The 18286-nt window shown below is 42.7% G+C and overlaps 1 protein-coding gene across 2 annotated transcripts in view; it reads right to left on the reverse strand.

The window, feature by feature from the left end:
* LOC135517784 (unconventional myosin-Vb-like) overlaps positions 1 to 18286 on the reverse strand; it is an 80673-nt gene that overhangs the window by 12578 nt on the left and 49809 nt on the right. For both annotated transcript variants that reach the window (XM_064942383.1, XM_064942384.1), the window contains exons 14-27: positions 18020 to 18103; positions 15875 to 16027; positions 15547 to 15644; positions 10945 to 11031; positions 10002 to 10113; positions 9240 to 9451; positions 8889 to 9045; positions 8212 to 8451; positions 7732 to 7968; positions 6956 to 7049; positions 2476 to 2609; positions 2263 to 2382; positions 2013 to 2147; positions 1802 to 1864 (exon numbers count right to left, since the gene is read on the reverse strand). In XM_064942383.1, coding sequence (XP_064798455.1) covers positions 1802 to 1864; positions 2013 to 2147; positions 2263 to 2382; positions 2476 to 2609; positions 6956 to 7049; positions 7732 to 7968; positions 8212 to 8451; positions 8889 to 9045; positions 9240 to 9451; positions 10002 to 10113; positions 10945 to 11031; positions 15547 to 15644; positions 15875 to 16027; positions 18020 to 18103 — 1926 coding nt within the window. The remainder of the gene's footprint in view (positions 1 to 1801; positions 1865 to 2012; positions 2148 to 2262; positions 2383 to 2475; positions 2610 to 6955; positions 7050 to 7731; positions 7969 to 8211; positions 8452 to 8888; positions 9046 to 9239; positions 9452 to 10001; positions 10114 to 10944; positions 11032 to 15546; positions 15645 to 15874; positions 16028 to 18019; positions 18104 to 18286) is intronic.

Below are 18286 nucleotides of genomic sequence, written 5' to 3' on the forward strand. Positions count from 1 at the left end.
TTGTCCTTCATGGAAGGTTCTCCCTTCTCCACAGAGGAACTCTAGGAGCTCTGTCAGAGTAACCATCGGGTTCTTGGTCACTTATCCCCCGATTGCTCAGTTTGGCCGGGCGGACAGTTCTAGGAAGAGTTGTGGTGGTTCCAAATTTCTTCCATTTAAGAATGATAGAGGCCACTGTGTTCTTGGGGACCTTCAATGCTGCAGAAATGTTTCGGCTCTGACATACACTGTCAACTGTGGGACCCTATATAGACAGGTGTGTGCCTTTCTAAATCATGTACAATCAATTGAATTTACCACAGGTGGACTCCAATCAAGTCATAGAAACATCAAGGATGATCAATGGAAACAGGATGCACCTGAGCAAAATTTCGAGTCTCATACCAAAGGGTCTGAATATTTATGCAAACAAGGTATCTTTTTTATCTGTAATACATTTGCAAACAGTTCTAAAAAAAAATGTTTTCGCTTTGTCATTTTGTGTGTTGATTGATGAAAAAAATTTTTTTTTTTTTAGAATAAGGCTGTAACATAACAAAATGTGGAAAAAGTCAAGGGGTCTGAATAGTTTCCAAATGCACTGTATATATTATAGGTACTTCGTTTTATTAGTTGTAGTTGGAAGTCATTTTTATTAGTTGTAGATCTATTAGTAGTTGTACAACAACTGTTTTATTGTGTTTGTACGTTTTATTATTAGACAGTAGTTGCCATATTCTTGTTACTTTGTTCATTTTCTTTCATTTGAACACTTAAATGGAATGGTGCATCTCAAGAGATTTCATCCTGCAAAATTTAAAATCAATAAATTAAGTTGGTTTTTGGACTCATCACAATAGTCCCTAAAGAGTTTGAGAAAATAACGCTAATGCATTCAAAGATGGCCACACTATACCAGTAGAAGCATATTAGCACATAGGCTAATATGCAAAAGAATACTTCTCTTGAACCATAGGATCAAATGACAACACATTTGGAAAGTATACCCATAGTACGCATCTTAACTTAGTTTGAGAAAAGCTGGTCAAAAGATGGTGGAGTTCAGATTTTACGTATCCATTTAAACCACTATAAATCCACTTCACAGTTGCCTATTAACTTGAAACTTGTCATCGCTATCATGGACATCCCTAAGGAAAACCACATTGAATTTGGTATTGATATCTCAAAAAACAAGGAAACTTTTAACATCTAATTATCTGCATATGTAACGGTAATGCTCAAAATCATATGCAATCATCTTCTCCTCATTAACCATATGCCAGATTCATTCCTGATTTTGTATTTAGACTCAGTCTTTAATGGTTTTGAGATTTTTTTGCAGCATTCAAATATGGCCGCACTGTACCTATAGATCTACATGAGCAGATGTGCAAAAAAAATACTTTAAACATATTCCTCTAATGAACCTTTGCTTTGTTATCCAACTGCCCGTGCATCCTTTCTCTCATCCTGTGAACCCCATTCATTGCTGCTTGCAGCTATATTTGATTTTTTTGTTTTCAACTGTGGATATTGAAATTATTATTCCAGTGAAAAGGTGTTGCTACAACAAAATTAACATGAATCAGATCCTCTACCTTTCTGTGGCGACATGTAAAATTTCATTACAATTTCATTTTTTTAATATGATTGAGAAGCTGAGGGCAGGAAGACCAAAGACACCAGAACATCCAGAGTGAAGAAGAAATGAAACACGACAAATAGAGACATCCCACTGCTGAATAGTACTGTACACTGTGGTTGTCTGTGTGTATGCATGATAATTGGTGTATCTGTGTGGGGGTGGATGGATCTGTACCTTGAGACTGTTGTAGGCCAGATCCGCATTCTCTTGCTCTGATGTCGTCTTTGGCTCAATGCCCTACGAGAGATGGCTAATAGTAAATATTGAGGATCTTAAACTTAAAGGTATTCAAGACAAAGAGTAACGGGAGAAACTTCTGTGTAAGTATTTTAGATGTATAGAAAAACAAGCAAGAACATAACACTAGACTGAGACATGGGCCCACCTTGCGCTGAGATTGGTCCTCCATCTTTTCCAGGTTGACTTGCAGTCTCTTCCTCTCCTGTTCCAGCTCCCTAACACGCTTCTGCAGCTTCATGAACACACCGATGTCCATTGCTGCCTTCTCCACTCCCATCTCCTACAGGGGAACAATGTCAGGTGAAAACCTAGCCCAAGCAACTATGTACAGTAAGCCTGTGTTAGAATGTATAAGACTGTATAAAACGTGTTAATCCTGGTTAAGGAGGTCTTACCTCTACGAGTTGGATGGCATCGTCAGTGTCTCCCACCTCCGAGGTAGAAATGGAGGGATAATTGGAGTCAGACTCCAGGCTGCTCTGGGTAGAATTGTTCCTCCTGTGGCCAGGCTGAAACTGAAGGGTAAGAGGAGACAGGGAACCATTGGACATCTGGCTTGGCATAGGAAACCTACATGCAAATGTGCACACAAACCATCACACACGCACCTTGGCCTCCTGTAGGTTGTCATATCTCTGCTCCAGTCTGGAGAACTCCCTGAGCAGGTTCTGATAGCGCTGCCTCTCCTCATCCAGCTCTGCCTGGACCCGACCCACACTCTGGGATGCACTGCTCTCCTGGTCTGAAACACACACACGACCAGTCCACATCAAATCACTTTCACGAGTCTCCACTTTTACTATTACTCAATTACTGTCCTATAGATGAGCCTTCATTTGAGTGACTAGAAAACAAGCCATCATTAAGTTACATACAGTATTCTCCATTACTGGTACTGAATATCTATTGCTAGTCTCTGATGTCATGTTGATTTTATTAAGTTACTTGAAATAGCACCTTGGTGTCATCACCATTGCATATTTTCATTTGAGGGATAGGTTATTGTATTGTCATGATTCCAAATAACTTTTCTATCTTGGACCGTTTTCACATTGCCGATAGCATAGGGACATTCTTGAGAGGTTTTCGAGAGGCATAGATTTTTAAGAGACAATACTGTCACGTAAACTTACGAAATGGTCACGCCTGGAGCATTACATCTGGTTTTACACTAGAAAAGAGATGACAGTTTTCACGCACTACACTCACCCCCCTCCGAGCAGGGCAGTTGACCTCGTTGAGCTTAACACTCCTACAGAGCAATGTTTTTGAAACAGCTGAAATGTATAGACTTATATTTGAGACTTATATTTGAGACGTGTTTTATTGAGTTTTTACCTGTGATAGGTTTAGATTTCTAAACTTCAAATATTGAGACATGAGGGGTGCCATAGTCTAGGGTTACACCAGAAGTTAATGGTTATCTGTAGGAGGAATGTATATGGTGGAGACAATTAAGCTTGGAATGTACTGAGTAAAGGAAAAACAATCACATCTTGGCAGGCACCGATAAGGGTGGAGAGCTGTGGATTAGTGAGAAAGGGGGCCGAGGTCAGGTCAGGTTAAGGGAGAAGGAACAGTTTATTGCACGCGTCACTTGATTTCCTGCCTAGCGACAGAGATGAAATGTTTAAAGAGAAGGAGGAGATTCCAACCCAAACTGGGCTACATATACCACCACTGGGGGAACCATGTTCAGCTGTTTGATGCTTTGGGGTGAATAAACTTGGTTTAAGCTTTCATAGTGTACATTGAGTTCTTACTCTGATATTTAGAACCTAACAACTGAAATTGCAGTTAACACCCTGTTACACTCTGAAATTGTCACAGTAGCCGCTGCCTTCCGGCTGCACTGAGCCAAGAAAAACGACACACACTTTGGAAAGTATTCAGACCCCTTGACTTTATCCACATTTTGTTAGGTTACAGTCTTCTTCTAAAATTGATTAAATAGTTTTTCCCCTTGCTAAAACGAAAATAACACATTTACATAAATATTCAGACCCTTTACTCAGTACTTTGTTGAAGCACATTTGGCAGTGATTACAGCCTCGAGTCTTCTTGGGTATGATGCTACAAGTTTGGCACATCTTTATTTGGAGAGTTTCTCGCATTCTTCTCTGCAGATCCTCTCAAGCTCTGTCAGGTTGGATGGGGTGAGTTGCTGCACACCTATTTTCAGGTCTCAGAGAATTCAGAGAATTGTCCCGAAGTCACTCCTGCGTTGTCTTGGCTGTGTGCTCAAGGTCGTTGTCCTGCTGGAAGGTTGAAACTTACACCCAGTCTGAAGTCCTGAGCAGGTTTTCATCAAGGACCTCGCTGTACTTTGCTCCATTCATCTTCCCCTCAATCCTGCCTAGTCTCCCTGTCCCTGAAAAACATCCCCACAGCATGATGCTGCCACCACCATGCTTCATCGTAGGGATGGTGCCAGGTTTCCTCCAGACGTGACGTTTGGCATGAAGGCCAAAGAGTTCAATCTTGGTTTCATTAGACCAGAGAATCTTGTTTCTCATACTATGGAGGAGTGTCCTTTAGGTGCATTTTGGCAAACTCCAAGCGGGATGTCATGTGCCTTTCACTAAGGAGTGGCTTTCCGTCTGGCCACTACCATACAGGCCTGATTGGTGGAGTGCTGCAGAGATGGGAGAACCTTTGAAGGACAACCATCTCCACAGAGGAACTCTAGAGCTCTGTCAGAGCGACCATCGGGTCCTTCTCCCCTGATTGCTCAGTTTGCCCGGGCGGCCAGCTCTAGGAAGTGTCTTGGTGGTTCCAAATGCCTTTCATAATGATGGGGGGCATTATGTTCTTGCGGACCTTCAATGCTGCAGAAATGTTTTGGTACCATTCCCCAGATCTGTACCTCGACACAAACCTGTATTGGATCTCTACGGACAATTCGTTCGACCTCATGGCTTGGTTTTTGCTCTGACATGCACTGTCAACTGTGGGACCTTGTGTAGACAGGTGTGCCTTTCCAAATCATGTCTAATCTATTGAATTTACCACAGGTGGACTTCAATCAAGTTGTAGAAACATCTCAAGGAAGATCTATGGAAACAGGATGCACCTGAGCTCAATTTCGAGTCTCATAGCAAAGGGTCTGAATACTTATGTAAATACGGTATTTCAGTTTTTTATTTTTAATAGATTTGCAATTATTTCTAAAAACTTGTTTTCGCTTTGTCGTTATGGGGTATTGTGTGTAGATTGCAGTACAGCGCCCTTCACCACTGCGCCACCCGGGAGGCTCTGTATATATTTTTTGATTGGTCTACTGTCCCAAAATGGTTAGATATGCAAGTCAACATTTTGAGATACACAAGTGAAACTACGCAAGTCAAAATTTTGAGATAATATATTCTATTTGTATGAATTACTATTTCATTTGTAATATTTTGTGGTTATTTTAGAGGTGGCACCAAAGGTCCCAGAGTGATGGGGGGATAGTTTTTCCATGATCTGGTAGGTTAACCACACCAGGTAAAACTCTGGTTATGACATAATAATAAATCCATTTTATTTATGATAAAAAACAGTTTTATTTAGGCTATGATGGGACCAGATTTGATCTTTTTTAATTCATTTCAATTTTACCCCTTTCTTTCTCCCCAATTTCGTGGTATCCAATTGGTAGTTAGTCTTGTCCCAACGCTGCAACTCCAGTACGGACTCTGGAGAGGCGAAGGTCGAGAGAAGTGCGTCCTCCGAAACACAACCCAACCAAACCGCACTGCTTCTTGACACAATGCCCGCTTAACCCGGAAGCCAGCCGCTCCAATGTGTCGGAGGAAACACTGTGCACCTGGCGACTGTGTCAGCGTGCATTACGCCCGCCCGCCACAGGAGTCGCTAGCGCGCGATGGGACAAGAGCATCCCTGCCCGGCAAAAACCCTCCCCTACCCCGGACGACACTGGGCCAATTGTGCGCCGCCCCATGGGTCTCCTGGTCACGGCCGGCTGTGACAGAGCCTGGACTCGAACCAGGATCTCTAGTGGCACAGCTAGCACTGTGATGCAGTGCCTTAGACCACCGCGCCACTCAGGAGGCCACCAGATTTGTAATTGATTTTTTAAATCAGGTTGTATGGTTTAAAAAGAAACCACTGGATGAAAACATGAAAGTTGCCTGATAACTCATTTTTTGTCTCTTCTCGTGCCCACGGATCCTAGGAGGACCATGTCATTCTCTGTTATTACAAGGGAATGAATATGAAGGCTGCACCACTGGGATCATAGTATGTTGCTACTGTAATAGATAAATAACAGGGGCTCTCTGGTCTGTAATATCCCTAGCTCCATAAACATGGGTTGTTACCCCAGCCTGGACAACATGCTGCTCTAACCGGCAGTAGAAAAGAAAAACACAGTAATGTTACAGTACATTGTGATATCGCTCATCCCATGGGGCCCCGAGAGAACCCTACAGTAATACTGCGGATAAAGAGAGCAGATTTGGACAATATTTGGCCAATACAACTCTTCAGTAACTACTGACATTTTCACCAGAAAAGAGTGGATACGGTATTCAGTAAGTCAGATGTGGGTCATGGCTGGTGTCATTATGTAAAATGATTTCCTTTTAACTGCTCGGTGATGAAGCATCCTGTTTGAAGTACTGCACATGGTAATTCAGATAAAGGCAGTGGTCATGTTCAGGAGGTGATGATGTAAACGAGAAGTGACTTCTTATTGACAAAGAGAAGTCCATTGACGAATGGATTTAACAAATTGATTGATTTATGTTGTTTCGCACACATAAAAAGGTACATATTCCAAAACGAATACTTTTCCACATGAACCCAGTGCTAAACAAGGGCTGACTTCAGTCTCAGGTTTATATATATATTTTTTAAAGTCTCACATTGCTGCTGCCGTGTAACGTGATGCGGTTTCTGCCTCGTCCTACTTCCACAGAAACCCCCTTTGTGTGGGGAAACAAGCCTTCCCTCCCCTCAGGTCAGGCAGAATGCAGGGCTCACTGTGACTACAGTTTCACCTTCAACCACTCACATACATACATGCATACATGTCACTGTAATAGTACTATCATTTACATCTTAGTGGTGTATGAGATCATTTACCTTCTGTGCTCTTGGAGTGGTGCAGAATCCTTTGGTTCATCTTCTCCTTTTCACTCTTCAGCAGGGAATTCTCCCTCTCCAGCTCCTCCACTCTCTAAGGAAAGACAACAAGAGCATTAATGAAAGCAATAGAGACTGGTAATTCAGAAAGAGCATGGTGGCCGTTCAAGAGCAATGCATTTTCTTTTATCGATTTAAATTTTCTACTTCAGACGATAGATGCTACTTCCTCTCTACAAGTGAGCAAAAGGTCTATTTAGTTGTTTTGTTTCCCGGTTTCTCTTTAAGTGACTATAAATCTGTCGATCCTGCGTGTGAGGCTCTCATAGTGATGTCAAACGGAGCTAGAGAGCCAGGGACAATTCTTGCATTGTTACAAACTGAATCGAATCAAAAGTGCCAAAGAGGGGTGTCTATTACCACTGAGAAAGCCTGAGGCCAATCTACTTAACAATGATCTTCTTAAGTCAGGTGGTCAAAACAATACAAAAATGTATGCATGATATCCCTTTCAGGTCAGTAGAAGACCACTGACACATACAGTTAAATCCACATTGAGATTGTTGGAGAATCAGATGTTCAGTAACTTGACTCTAAAGAGCAAGAATTCAGTAAAACCGCTGCTACCAGCATCTTTTGTGGTGACTCGGGCAACTGATGACTGTTTTCACCCACGGGTTTCAAACAGAAGGTTTTATTCTGTCAACATTAGGGCTTTGGAGAACATACAAGGTAAAGGAAAATGACCTTTTCCTCTTCAGTGATTGACAGCTCACCTGTTCAAATCTCATCTTCTCGTTGCTGTGCTCCTCCTCCAGCTTCTTCCTGTGGGCGTGTGCTTCCTGGAGCTCCGCCCTCAGCTTCTCCAGCTCATCCTTCAGAGAGGTCAACTGACTGCCGTCTCCCTGGCGACTGCGCATGGTCTCCAGCTCCTTCTGCAGCTTGTTCACCTCTGAGCCCAGGGAGACTTTGGCCACCACCAGTTGCTCATTCTGAGTCTTCAGATCTTTGGTCTAAACAGTGGGACAGGAGAGAGAGCTCTGTTACTACTATGGGACGTCACATCACTTTCAAATCAATCCCTTTTTAACATAACTTGCAGTCTAGACTAGCCAAAAAACCTTCGGTGCCAAAATGATTGACCGGTCATTGACCCGTCTTTGTATAATGGCCCTCATTGTAGGCTGCTAGCGTTACAGGTCAGTGTACTCCTATAAAAAGTTGCCTGGCCCAGAACCATGCGTCTTTGACTGTACCTGGTCATCCATCTTCCTCTGCAGTTGGACGATCTTGTTCTCCATGCCCGTGTTGAGCTTCTTCAGATGTTGAGCGGACCTCGCCTCAATCTTCAGCTGTTTCAGCTCCCGCTTGGCTCGCATGCGGCGGTAGGCACACTGGATGGTGATGGCGGCGTTCCGTGCCACCTTGAACTTCCTCCTGGTGAGCCAGCCTCGGACATGCTTCTGGATGATCATGGCTTTGTGATGCAGAAGGAACTGGGGTGGGGGGGTGAGGGGAGGTAGAGATCAGGGACACGGAACTGTACAATGTGATGAGAAATATGCAGTTAACTAGATTTCCCAGTAGGGGGATATTCTAGTGTACTAAATCCAAAGGGAATCTAGAGTATCCGAGAAGGCGCAATAGCAGGCAGCATTTATGCGAGGCCCGCCTGATCACATTCCATTTCAAATCTGAGAACCTCGCCTCCAATTTTCCAGCCACACAAACAGGACAACAAGTCCAAGACTGAGGCATCTTCCCAGGGTACTCTTTACTCCTGATAGAGATCTAAGAGAGATCTAACCACGGATAGCTTCAACATGAATACAGTGCGGGATTGGGAACAAATGAGAGTGTATACAAAATCCAGGATAAAAAAGGTCAAAGGTAAACCAGTGACATAACAGGTAGAGTGTTGTGGTTGTAGTACCTCCTGGAAGATCCTGCGGGTGAACATGCCCCTGGTAAAGGCCTGGATGGTGACAACAGCCTGTCTCACCCTCAGATAGGCCGTCCGCTCTCGGACCATACGATACTGCTTCTGACAGATAACAGCAGCGCGGGTTAGACGCAGCCGCTCGGCATACCTGAAAAAAGACAGCAAAGGGAGGAGGACACGGAAAGTAGTTACAACACTGGCACCGATATTGATTAAAAAAAAATATTAAAACTTGTTCACGACCATTGTAGTGTGATTTATCAAGAAGTTCCCTCGTGGGAAGAATTCTAAATTGACCAGCTACTTTGTTAGTCTAGCAGAACGTTGTGCTTCTCCTCTCACCTGCGGGCCATGTAACCGCGGCCAAATCTCTGCAAGGTGATGGCAGACTTGCGTATCTTCTTGTAGCGGACCATCTGTAGCCAGCGTCGCACTGTCTTCTGGATCTTGATGCAGGCGGAGCGGAACTTGTCTGCTCTCAGCTTCTCCAGGTAGGCCACTTGGCCCGCCCGAAAGAAGATCTTGGTCTTACCAAACTGGAACTTGTCTGGGTCCTGGTGAGGGACCAGTCATTCATTCATTCAGTTAAATGGAACTTCAGCTCGATCAACTGAGCATCAAGGCAGCTAGTTAAGTGGATGTTATCAAACACAAGGTTAAATAGTTCCCCAAGGAATCCATGACATACTGTCCAAGGCACATTCAAATGATATTCCTGTAATAATGTATTAATAACATGATTCATCTCAGACTGTGTATGATGAATTCTCCACTGAGAACACAACGGGGTTTGTCCATTAGGACTGAAACTCATGACCTACCTTTTTACATCCCCATCCCACAGGTTCATATATTCAAAACCTGTTGTCTCTCAATACTGGAAAAGTTCACATGTACTGTATCAGAGCAGACATGCAGTAGGTTCAATAATGCAAAGATGGACTGGCCCTGAAGGAGTTAGGGAGCTCCGTTGAAGAGAACAACATCCTTTAACCATGAGGTTCACCATGAGAGGTTCACCATGGGAGGGAACAAGTGATCCTTTCTATTCATTCATTTCCTTTCCTATCCTGCTTGGGGCTTTAGGGTGGAAATATTTCTTACCTTGACCAGGGTCTCAAGTAGGTTCCTACACACCAGTTTCTTGTCTCCTACGGTCATATCTGACTTCTTCATGAGGACTCTGTATCTGTTGAAGAAGTCTGGGTACGTCCACCTGGAATCACATAGGACTGGCTGAGATGCAAGTCAAACACACACAGCCCAAATCTGAAACAGGCATATTTTAATCCATGAAAAAGTAAACCATTTGTATTATTTTGAACAAAACAAAATTGTAAAAAAAAAGTCCTTACCACTTCCACACAACATAAAGGCATGATTATTGTTAATCTCTAGTTTCTTTTTGGTTTGCAACCATGAGCAGGTCAGGACTACTGTCAGTCCTCTAAACTTGAAACAGTAAGACTGCATAAGACAAAGTACTGTGTGAGAAAGTGCAATCTGTTTTATGCTGTGTAACGGAATCAAAAATTGTTATTAAGAGGGTTTTCGTGCTCTGTGGTGAATTGCTCTCCTGCTGTTCTCCCTCAGGGAAGCACGTACATCAGGGGAGACTGAATTCAATTTCCTCCCTGCTTAGGACGACGAGAAAGCTCAATGATGGAGCAATAAAAACAGACAGAGGAAGAGCCTCCGTCCAGGCAGCACAAATTACGGAAGTGGCATGCCCATTACATCACCAGGAGTCGCATAACAATCCCATTCTATTACAATATATATAATAATAATAATAATAATAATAATAAGCCATTTAGCAGACATTTTTATCCAAAGTGACAGACAGCCTTGCGCACATAATTTTTTTATATGGATGGCCCCAGCGGGAATCAAACCCACGCCCCTTGGCGTTGCAAAGCGCAAAGCTCTACCAACTGACCCACACAGGACCACAATCAATTTCTGTGCTTCCACTATCTATTGCACACAGCAGACAACTTGGCCACCCACGTAACGGTAGTGCTCTGTGTGTGAGAAGCAATCTTACCTTGATGGGTACCCAGCAGCACTGATGCGGATGGTCTCCAGGACTCCACATGCCCTCAGTTGCTGCACAGCTCTCCTAGAGTCAAACCTGCAACAGAGAGAGGGACAAAAGAACACGTATACAAAGTTTTAAAAAAATAATCCCATCACAAATAAAGGCTATTTCCCTCTCCTTACTGTACCTGAGCTTAAGCTTCCCCTTCAGTATTGTACACATCTCCACTAGGCAGAAGACCGAAGCATTGAGAGGTGGTTAATGCTAGTCAGCTAGGTGCTGCCTGGGTAGACTGACTGTGTCCCTACATACAGCCGTCGGTATGTTTGCTAATGTCCAGCCACAGCATGTGACCAAGGCACATCATTAGATTTAGAGACCTTGAAGAGGCATTTGTGCGAAAGAATGCATCAAGAAGATGGCAACATAACCTGACCTCTCCTTCTGTCCTGTCGACAATGTGTGCTGTCGTAGAAAAGCATTAGAACACAAGACAATTCCTTAAATCGACCTCCGAAAACAACAACCTAGGATATCTGGTGTGCTGGCTTAAAAACCCCATTCAACACTGCTTATCAAGACAACATTGTTTATTGAAAAGCAGTCTTTATTTTGGACGGGAGTTTCTGGTAACAGTCAACATGGTTGTGCCACTGTGAGCAAGAGAAACTGTTATTGAGTCAGAGGACTTGAGAGAGTTATTCAGCAAGAGACAGAATCAGCACCTCAGGCTACACCCGGGTCTAGGCAACCAAAGAACAAACAGCACACGCAGGTTATGTCTCTCTCTCTGTCTGTCACACACAGTAATCTCTCCTGGTTGTCTTTTCCCATGACTCCATGCATGTTTATTAGTGTTCTGTACACATAAGCAAAAATTACCTCACAATGACCGTACCACGTTTAAATAAGAATGGCAGACCACATATTAGGCTCCAAGATCTGATTAGTGAATCCAGTCACGGTAAGAAGTTGGCTTCTGATTCTTAAACACACTGTACACAAACATACACGCAGAACAGAGCCCTCTTTGTTTACAGTAATACTGTAGTAATACTGTACCGGTGGGTGCAGAAGTCCCAAAAGCACCCCTTCCACTAAAAATGAGCAAGGTTTTTCAGTCAACATGAAAAAAGTGTGCTAATCCAAACAAATTGGCTATTTGAGCAGAGAAGTTACATGAGACAGACAAGACACACAAACTCTTCCGTATTCTGTTGCCTACATACAGTTGAAGTCGGAAGTTTACATACACTTAGGTTGGAGTCATTAAAACCCGTTTTTCAACCACTCCACAAATTTCTTGTTAACAATCTAAAGTTCTGGCAAGTCGGTTAGGACATCTACTTTGTGCATGACAAGTCATTTTTCCAACAATTGTTTGCAGACAGATTATTTCACTGTATTGCAATTCCAGTGGGTCAGAAGTTTACATACACTAAGTTGACTGTGCCTTTGAACAGCTTGGAAAATTCCATAAAATGTCATGGCTTTAGAAGCTTCTGATGGGCTTCTAAAGGCTTCTGATAGGCTAATTGACATAATTTGAGTCAATTGCAGTAACCTCTTTGCTTGACATCATGGGAAAATCAAAAGAAATCAGCCAGGAACTTAGACCTCCACAAGTCTGGTTCATCCTTGGGAGAAACTTCCAAATGCCTGAAGGTACCACATCCATCTGTACAAACAATAGTACGCAATAGTATACCATGGGACCACGCAGCCGTCATACTGCTCAGGAAGGAGACGCGTTCGGTCTCCTAGAGATGAACGTACTTTGGTGCGAAAACAGCAAAGGACCGTGTGAAGATGCTGGAGGAAATGGGTACAAAAGTACCAATATCCACAGTAATACGAGTCCAATATCGACATAAACTGAAAGGCCGCTCACAGAGGAAGAAGCCACTGCTCCAAAACCAGCATAAAAAAGCCAGACTACGTTTTGCAACTGCACATGGGGACAAAGATCGTACTTTTTGGAGGAATGTCCTCTGGTCTGATGAAGCAAAAATAGAACTGTTTGGTCATAATGACCATCATTATGTTTGGAGGAAAAAGGGGAAGAAAAGGGGGAAGAACACCATCCTAACCGTGAAACATGGGGGTGGCAGCATCATGTTGTGAGGGTGCTTTGCTGCAGGAGGGACTGGTGCACTTCACAAAATAGATGGCATCATAAGGAAGGGAAAATGAAATGGATAATTTGAAGCAATATCTCAAGACATCAGTCAGGAAGTTAAAGCTTGGTCGCAAATGGGTCTTCCAAATGGACAATGACCCCAAGCATACTTCCAAACAAAGTTGTGGCAAAATGGCTTAAGGACAACAAAGTCTAGGCATTGGAGTGGCCATCACAAAGCCCTGACCTCAATCCCATAGAACATTTGTGGGCAGAACTGAAAAAGCATGTGCGAGCAAGGATGCCGACAAACCTGACTCAGTTACACCAGCTCTGTCAGGAGGAATGGGCCAAAATTCGCCCAATTATTATTGTGGGAAGCTTGTGGAAGGCTACCCAAAACATTTGACCAAAGTTAAACAATTTAAAAAGGCAAAGCTATCAAATACTAATTGAGTGTATGCACACTTCTGACCCACTGGGAATGTGATGAAAGAAATTAAGGCTGAAATATATCACTCTACTAATTATTCTGACATTTCACATTCCTAAAATAAAGTGGTCATCCTAATTGACCTACGACAGGGAATTTTTACTAGGATTAAATGGCAGGAATGTCAGAAAAACTGAGTTTAAATTTAAATATATGTGTGTCCTTTCTAGGGAGTTTTTCCTAGCCACCGTGCCTCTACACCTGTATTTCTTGCTGTTTGGGGTTTAAGGCTGGGTTTCTGTACAGCACTTTGTGACATCAGCTGATGTAAGAAGGGCTTTATAAATACATTTGATTTGGCTAAGGTGTACAGTGCCTTGCGAAAGTATTCGGCCCCCTTGAACTTTGCGACCTTTTGCCTCATTTCAGGCTTCAAACATAAAGATATGAAACTGTATTTTTTGTGAAGAATCAACAACAAGTGGGACACAATCATGAAGTGGAACGACATTTATTGGATATTTCAAACTTTTTTAACAAATCAAAAACTGAAAAATTGGGCGTGCAAAATTATTCATCCCCCTTAAGTTAATACTTTGTAGCGCCACCTTTTGCTGCGATTACAGCTGTAAGTCGCTTGGGGTATGTCTCTATCAGTTTTGCACATCGAGAGACTGAAATTTTTTCCCATTCCTCCTTGCAAAACAGCTCGAGCTCAGTGAGGTTGGATGGAGAGCATTTGTGAACAGCAGTTTTCAGTTCTTTCCACAGATTCTTGATTGGATTCAGGTCTGGACTTTGACTTGGCCATTCTAACACCGGGATATGTTTATTTTTGAACCATTCCATTGTAGATTTTGCTTTATGTTTTGGATCATTGTCTTGTTGGAAGACAAATCTCCGTCCCAGTCTCAGGTCTTTTGCAGACTCCATCAGGTTTTCTTCCAGAATGGTCCTGTATTTGGCTCCATACATCTTCCCATCAATTTTAACCATCTTCCCTGTCCCTGCTGAAGAAAAGCAGGCCCAAACAATGATGCTGCCACCACCATGTTTGACAGTGGGTATGGGCTGTTCAGGGTGATGAGCTGTGTTGCTTTTATGCCAAACATAACGTTTTGCATTGTTGCCAAAACGTTCAATTTTGGTTTCATCTGAGCAGAGCACCTTCTTCCACATGTTTGGTGTGTCTCCCAGCTGGCTTGTGGCAAACTTTAAAACAACACTTTTTATGGATATCTTTAAGAAATGGCTTTCTTCTTGCCACTCTCCATAAAGGCCAGATTTGTGCAATATACGACTGATTGTTGTCCTATGGACAGAGTCTCCCACCTCAGCTGTAGTTCTCTGCAGCTCATCCAGAGTGATCATGGGCCTCTTGGCTGCATCTCTGATCAGTCTTCTCCTTGTATGAGCTGAAAGTTTAGAGGGACGGCCAGGTCTTGGTAGATTTGCAGTGGTCTGATACTCCTTCCATTTCAATATTATCGCTTGCACAGTGCTCCTTGGGATGTTTAAAGCTTGGGAAATCTTTTTGTATCCAAATCCGCCTTTAAACTTCTTCACAACAGTATCTCGGACCTGCCTGGTGTGTTCCTTGTTCTTCATGATGCTCTCTGCGCTTTTAACGGACCTCTGAGACTATCACAGTGCAGGTGCATTTATACGGAGACTTGATTACACACAGGTGGATTGTATTTATCATCATTAGTCATTTAGGTCAACATTGGATCATTCAGAGATCCTCACTGAACTTCTGGAGAGAGTTTGCTGCACTGAAAGTAAAGGGGCTGAATAATTTTGCACGCCCAATTTTTCAGTTTTGGTTTGTTAAAAAAGTTTGAAATATCCAATAAATGTCGTTCCACTTCATGATTGTGTCACACTTGTTGTTGATTCTTCACAAAAAAATACAGTTTCATATCTTTATGTTTGAAGCCTGAAATGTGGCAAAAGGTCGCAAAGTTCAAGGGGGCCGAATACTTTCGCAAGGCACTGGTATGTAAACTTCTGACTTCAACTGTACACCGTCACTGAAAAACAAATATTTACTCACGAGAATGCCTCCTTCTCATCATTAGGCTTGATGCAACGGACATAGTGGGGGGTGGTGGCATTCAGGGTCTCCATGAGAAGCTGCAGGGAGCTGCGGAACTACAGTGCAAAGAGGAACGGAGGATGAGAAGTACTGCAAAGGCTAAGTTTTACAAAAAAAAACTGTTTAATCCCACCAATCATTGTAAAAATACAGACTTGTTACGTCATTGCTTCCTAATGAAAGGTTAAAGACATTGTTAAGAAAATGACTATGACACTAACACAGACAGGCTCCTGTCCAAAGGCACACTGATTGAACTCATGATGGTGTCACAGAGGATGCTAACCTGGTGGCCCACTGTTTTCCTGTGTTCCTTGTTGGGGACTTTAGGTGTCGGTTTGGCTGAGCGCACGTTGATCCTGGAGGACTTGCTGGAAGAAGACGTGGAGCTGCTTCCATCTTTATTAGTGTCCTGGAACAGATCCGCCACGAGCTGAAACTGGGAGAGGGGGAACATCATTAATATGTTTATCAGATTGTTTCATCCAAAACAATTTAGCATAAAACAGATTATATAAGCTATTTTACAGCCGGATAACAACATAAATTCACCAAACCGCGCAAAAAAGTGCCGTTGAATTTCCACAAAAATCTTTTTCATAAGATATATTTTTTGCATATTGCTGTACTGTAGGATCCAGTGTAATGGTGGGTGTGTTAAAGAACACTGATGAGACTACAGTAATGAAAAGCATGGCTGGACAGGACGTCAATAAACCAGCATTAAGGCGTCTGTCAGGATGGTCCTGTAGTCATATCTCCACAGCAGAACCAGTGAAGGTGAACAATTTGAGTGTCAAGCAGCAGCATCCACGTATTTGCGGTGGATGCAGAGGGAACATTGATAATAGCATAATAATAATATCTCAGTCACCGATAAGGCTGGTGCGGTAAAACAGAACTAATAGACTGCAGTGCAGTCCCACCATCCATACTGATAACTATTCTCTCATGCCAAACTTTCAACAAAAAAAAACAATCTGAAATTAACATGAAATTCCTTTCGGAAAATGTTTCCTTTATCACTTTGCAAAGAATATGCTCTGCAAGCAGGATTGGACTTCTATGAAGATTCATGGAGGTTCCTTGATCCCTCCACCTCCTCTGGCTTGGGGTACTGCTCAGGTACCTCAGAGTTAGCAGGGCTTTCAGGTTGTGAGAGATGATAGTAATGGTCCATTGAGGAAAGACTTAAATCGGCTGGAGGAAGTTTCATGACCCTCACATGTCCTCCAAGGCTCTACAATGTTGATAGGTTTCTGCATCACTGTCAGCTAGATATGAGGGGGTTTAAACAAGCTAGGGGCTCTTGCCAAGTTCTCAACTACTGAGCAAAATTGACATTAGAAAATCAATTGAAATGACAGCGACAAAAAAAATGCAGTACAGCATATTGTACAATATTGAGACGTGCTATGTCTTTATCACTGATTTTGTTTAGGAAACCTTATTGCAGCATTTCCAAAACTCGGTCCTATCCATGCTGTTCAATGGAGCTTGGTGCCTTTCTGATAGTAAATAGATTTGGCACAGACAAGATGCTTTTAGACAGAACATAAAATATGAAATCTCTCCTTGCCTCTCAATATTCCTTCTCATTTGCACACTCTTAATGGCTGCTGCATTAGTAATGTTGGAGGAGAGGATTTTGGCGAGAGGGAGACGAGATGGATGAAAGAGAAAGGGCTGAATACGAGATGAAGTGAACTAAAGTTGGTATTTGTCCCAAAGAGAGTGGCAGAGAGGTGGAACTGAACAGAAATGACTGAGAAAGCTAATGCACTTTTGGCTCTCACCACTTAATCAGTTAAAAAGTTCATGCAGAGAACATGCGCTGAAATTAGGTTCCAATCAAGCAGTTTGAGTTTGGCTGGGAGAGGCAGGAGTCAGCGGATCTCCAGAAAGTGTGTGTGTGTGTGTGTGTGTGTGTGTGTGTGTGTGTGTGTGTGTGTGAGACAATTCATCTGCAATATATTAGAATTTTGAGAGTTTCATGTTTTTCAAATGAGAATGTAAAGCAGGATTTAAACTTCAGGGTTCATGTGAAGTGTTGCCAAGTTGTCAGTCTGGCTTTAAACAACAACTATATCTGATAGGAGCTATACGTCCCATCATATGAACCTGTGAAATGCTTCCAACTTGCCACTTTCTAAATCGTGTTACTTTCTTTTGCGTCGTTGCACTCTATCCCAAAACTGAAGCCTCTTTCGGCAGTAATCTAATTTGGTAAAAACCTTTACGGTGCTGCTTTTCCAAGAAAGAAGTCCATACGGTTAAATGAGTTAGAGCTTAAAAACATAATTCTTTGCAACATGCTTTCTGCATTTAAGTGGTCAGAGTGGGCTGTTCAGTGTGAGTTGAAGTGTCCACTAGAAGCATTTTGATGATTGTGTCATTGGGGTAGCGATCTAATGACATTGTTTTAACTCACCTTGCTGGCCTTCAGAATGTTGATGTGTTCCTCGTAGACGGTGTCTCTGTTCTTCTCCAGGAAGCAATCACACTGGTACTCAACCTGCCAAGGGCGGGGGGGGGGGGGACGACGACGACAGAGATATACATACATATATAAACAGACTACACTTCACAGCCAAATACACTGACAACTAAATTAGCAAACATTTAATCAACTATGGTAATTATGTACAATAGGGACTGAGGGTTATTTGTTCAAATCCCAGGTGGCCCATACAGTCCT

Source organism: Oncorhynchus masou, chromosome 28, assembly GCF_036934945.1.
Source record: "Oncorhynchus masou masou isolate Uvic2021 chromosome 28, UVic_Omas_1.1, whole genome shotgun sequence".
NCBI lineage: Eukaryota > Metazoa > Chordata > Actinopteri > Salmoniformes > Salmonidae > Oncorhynchus > Oncorhynchus masou.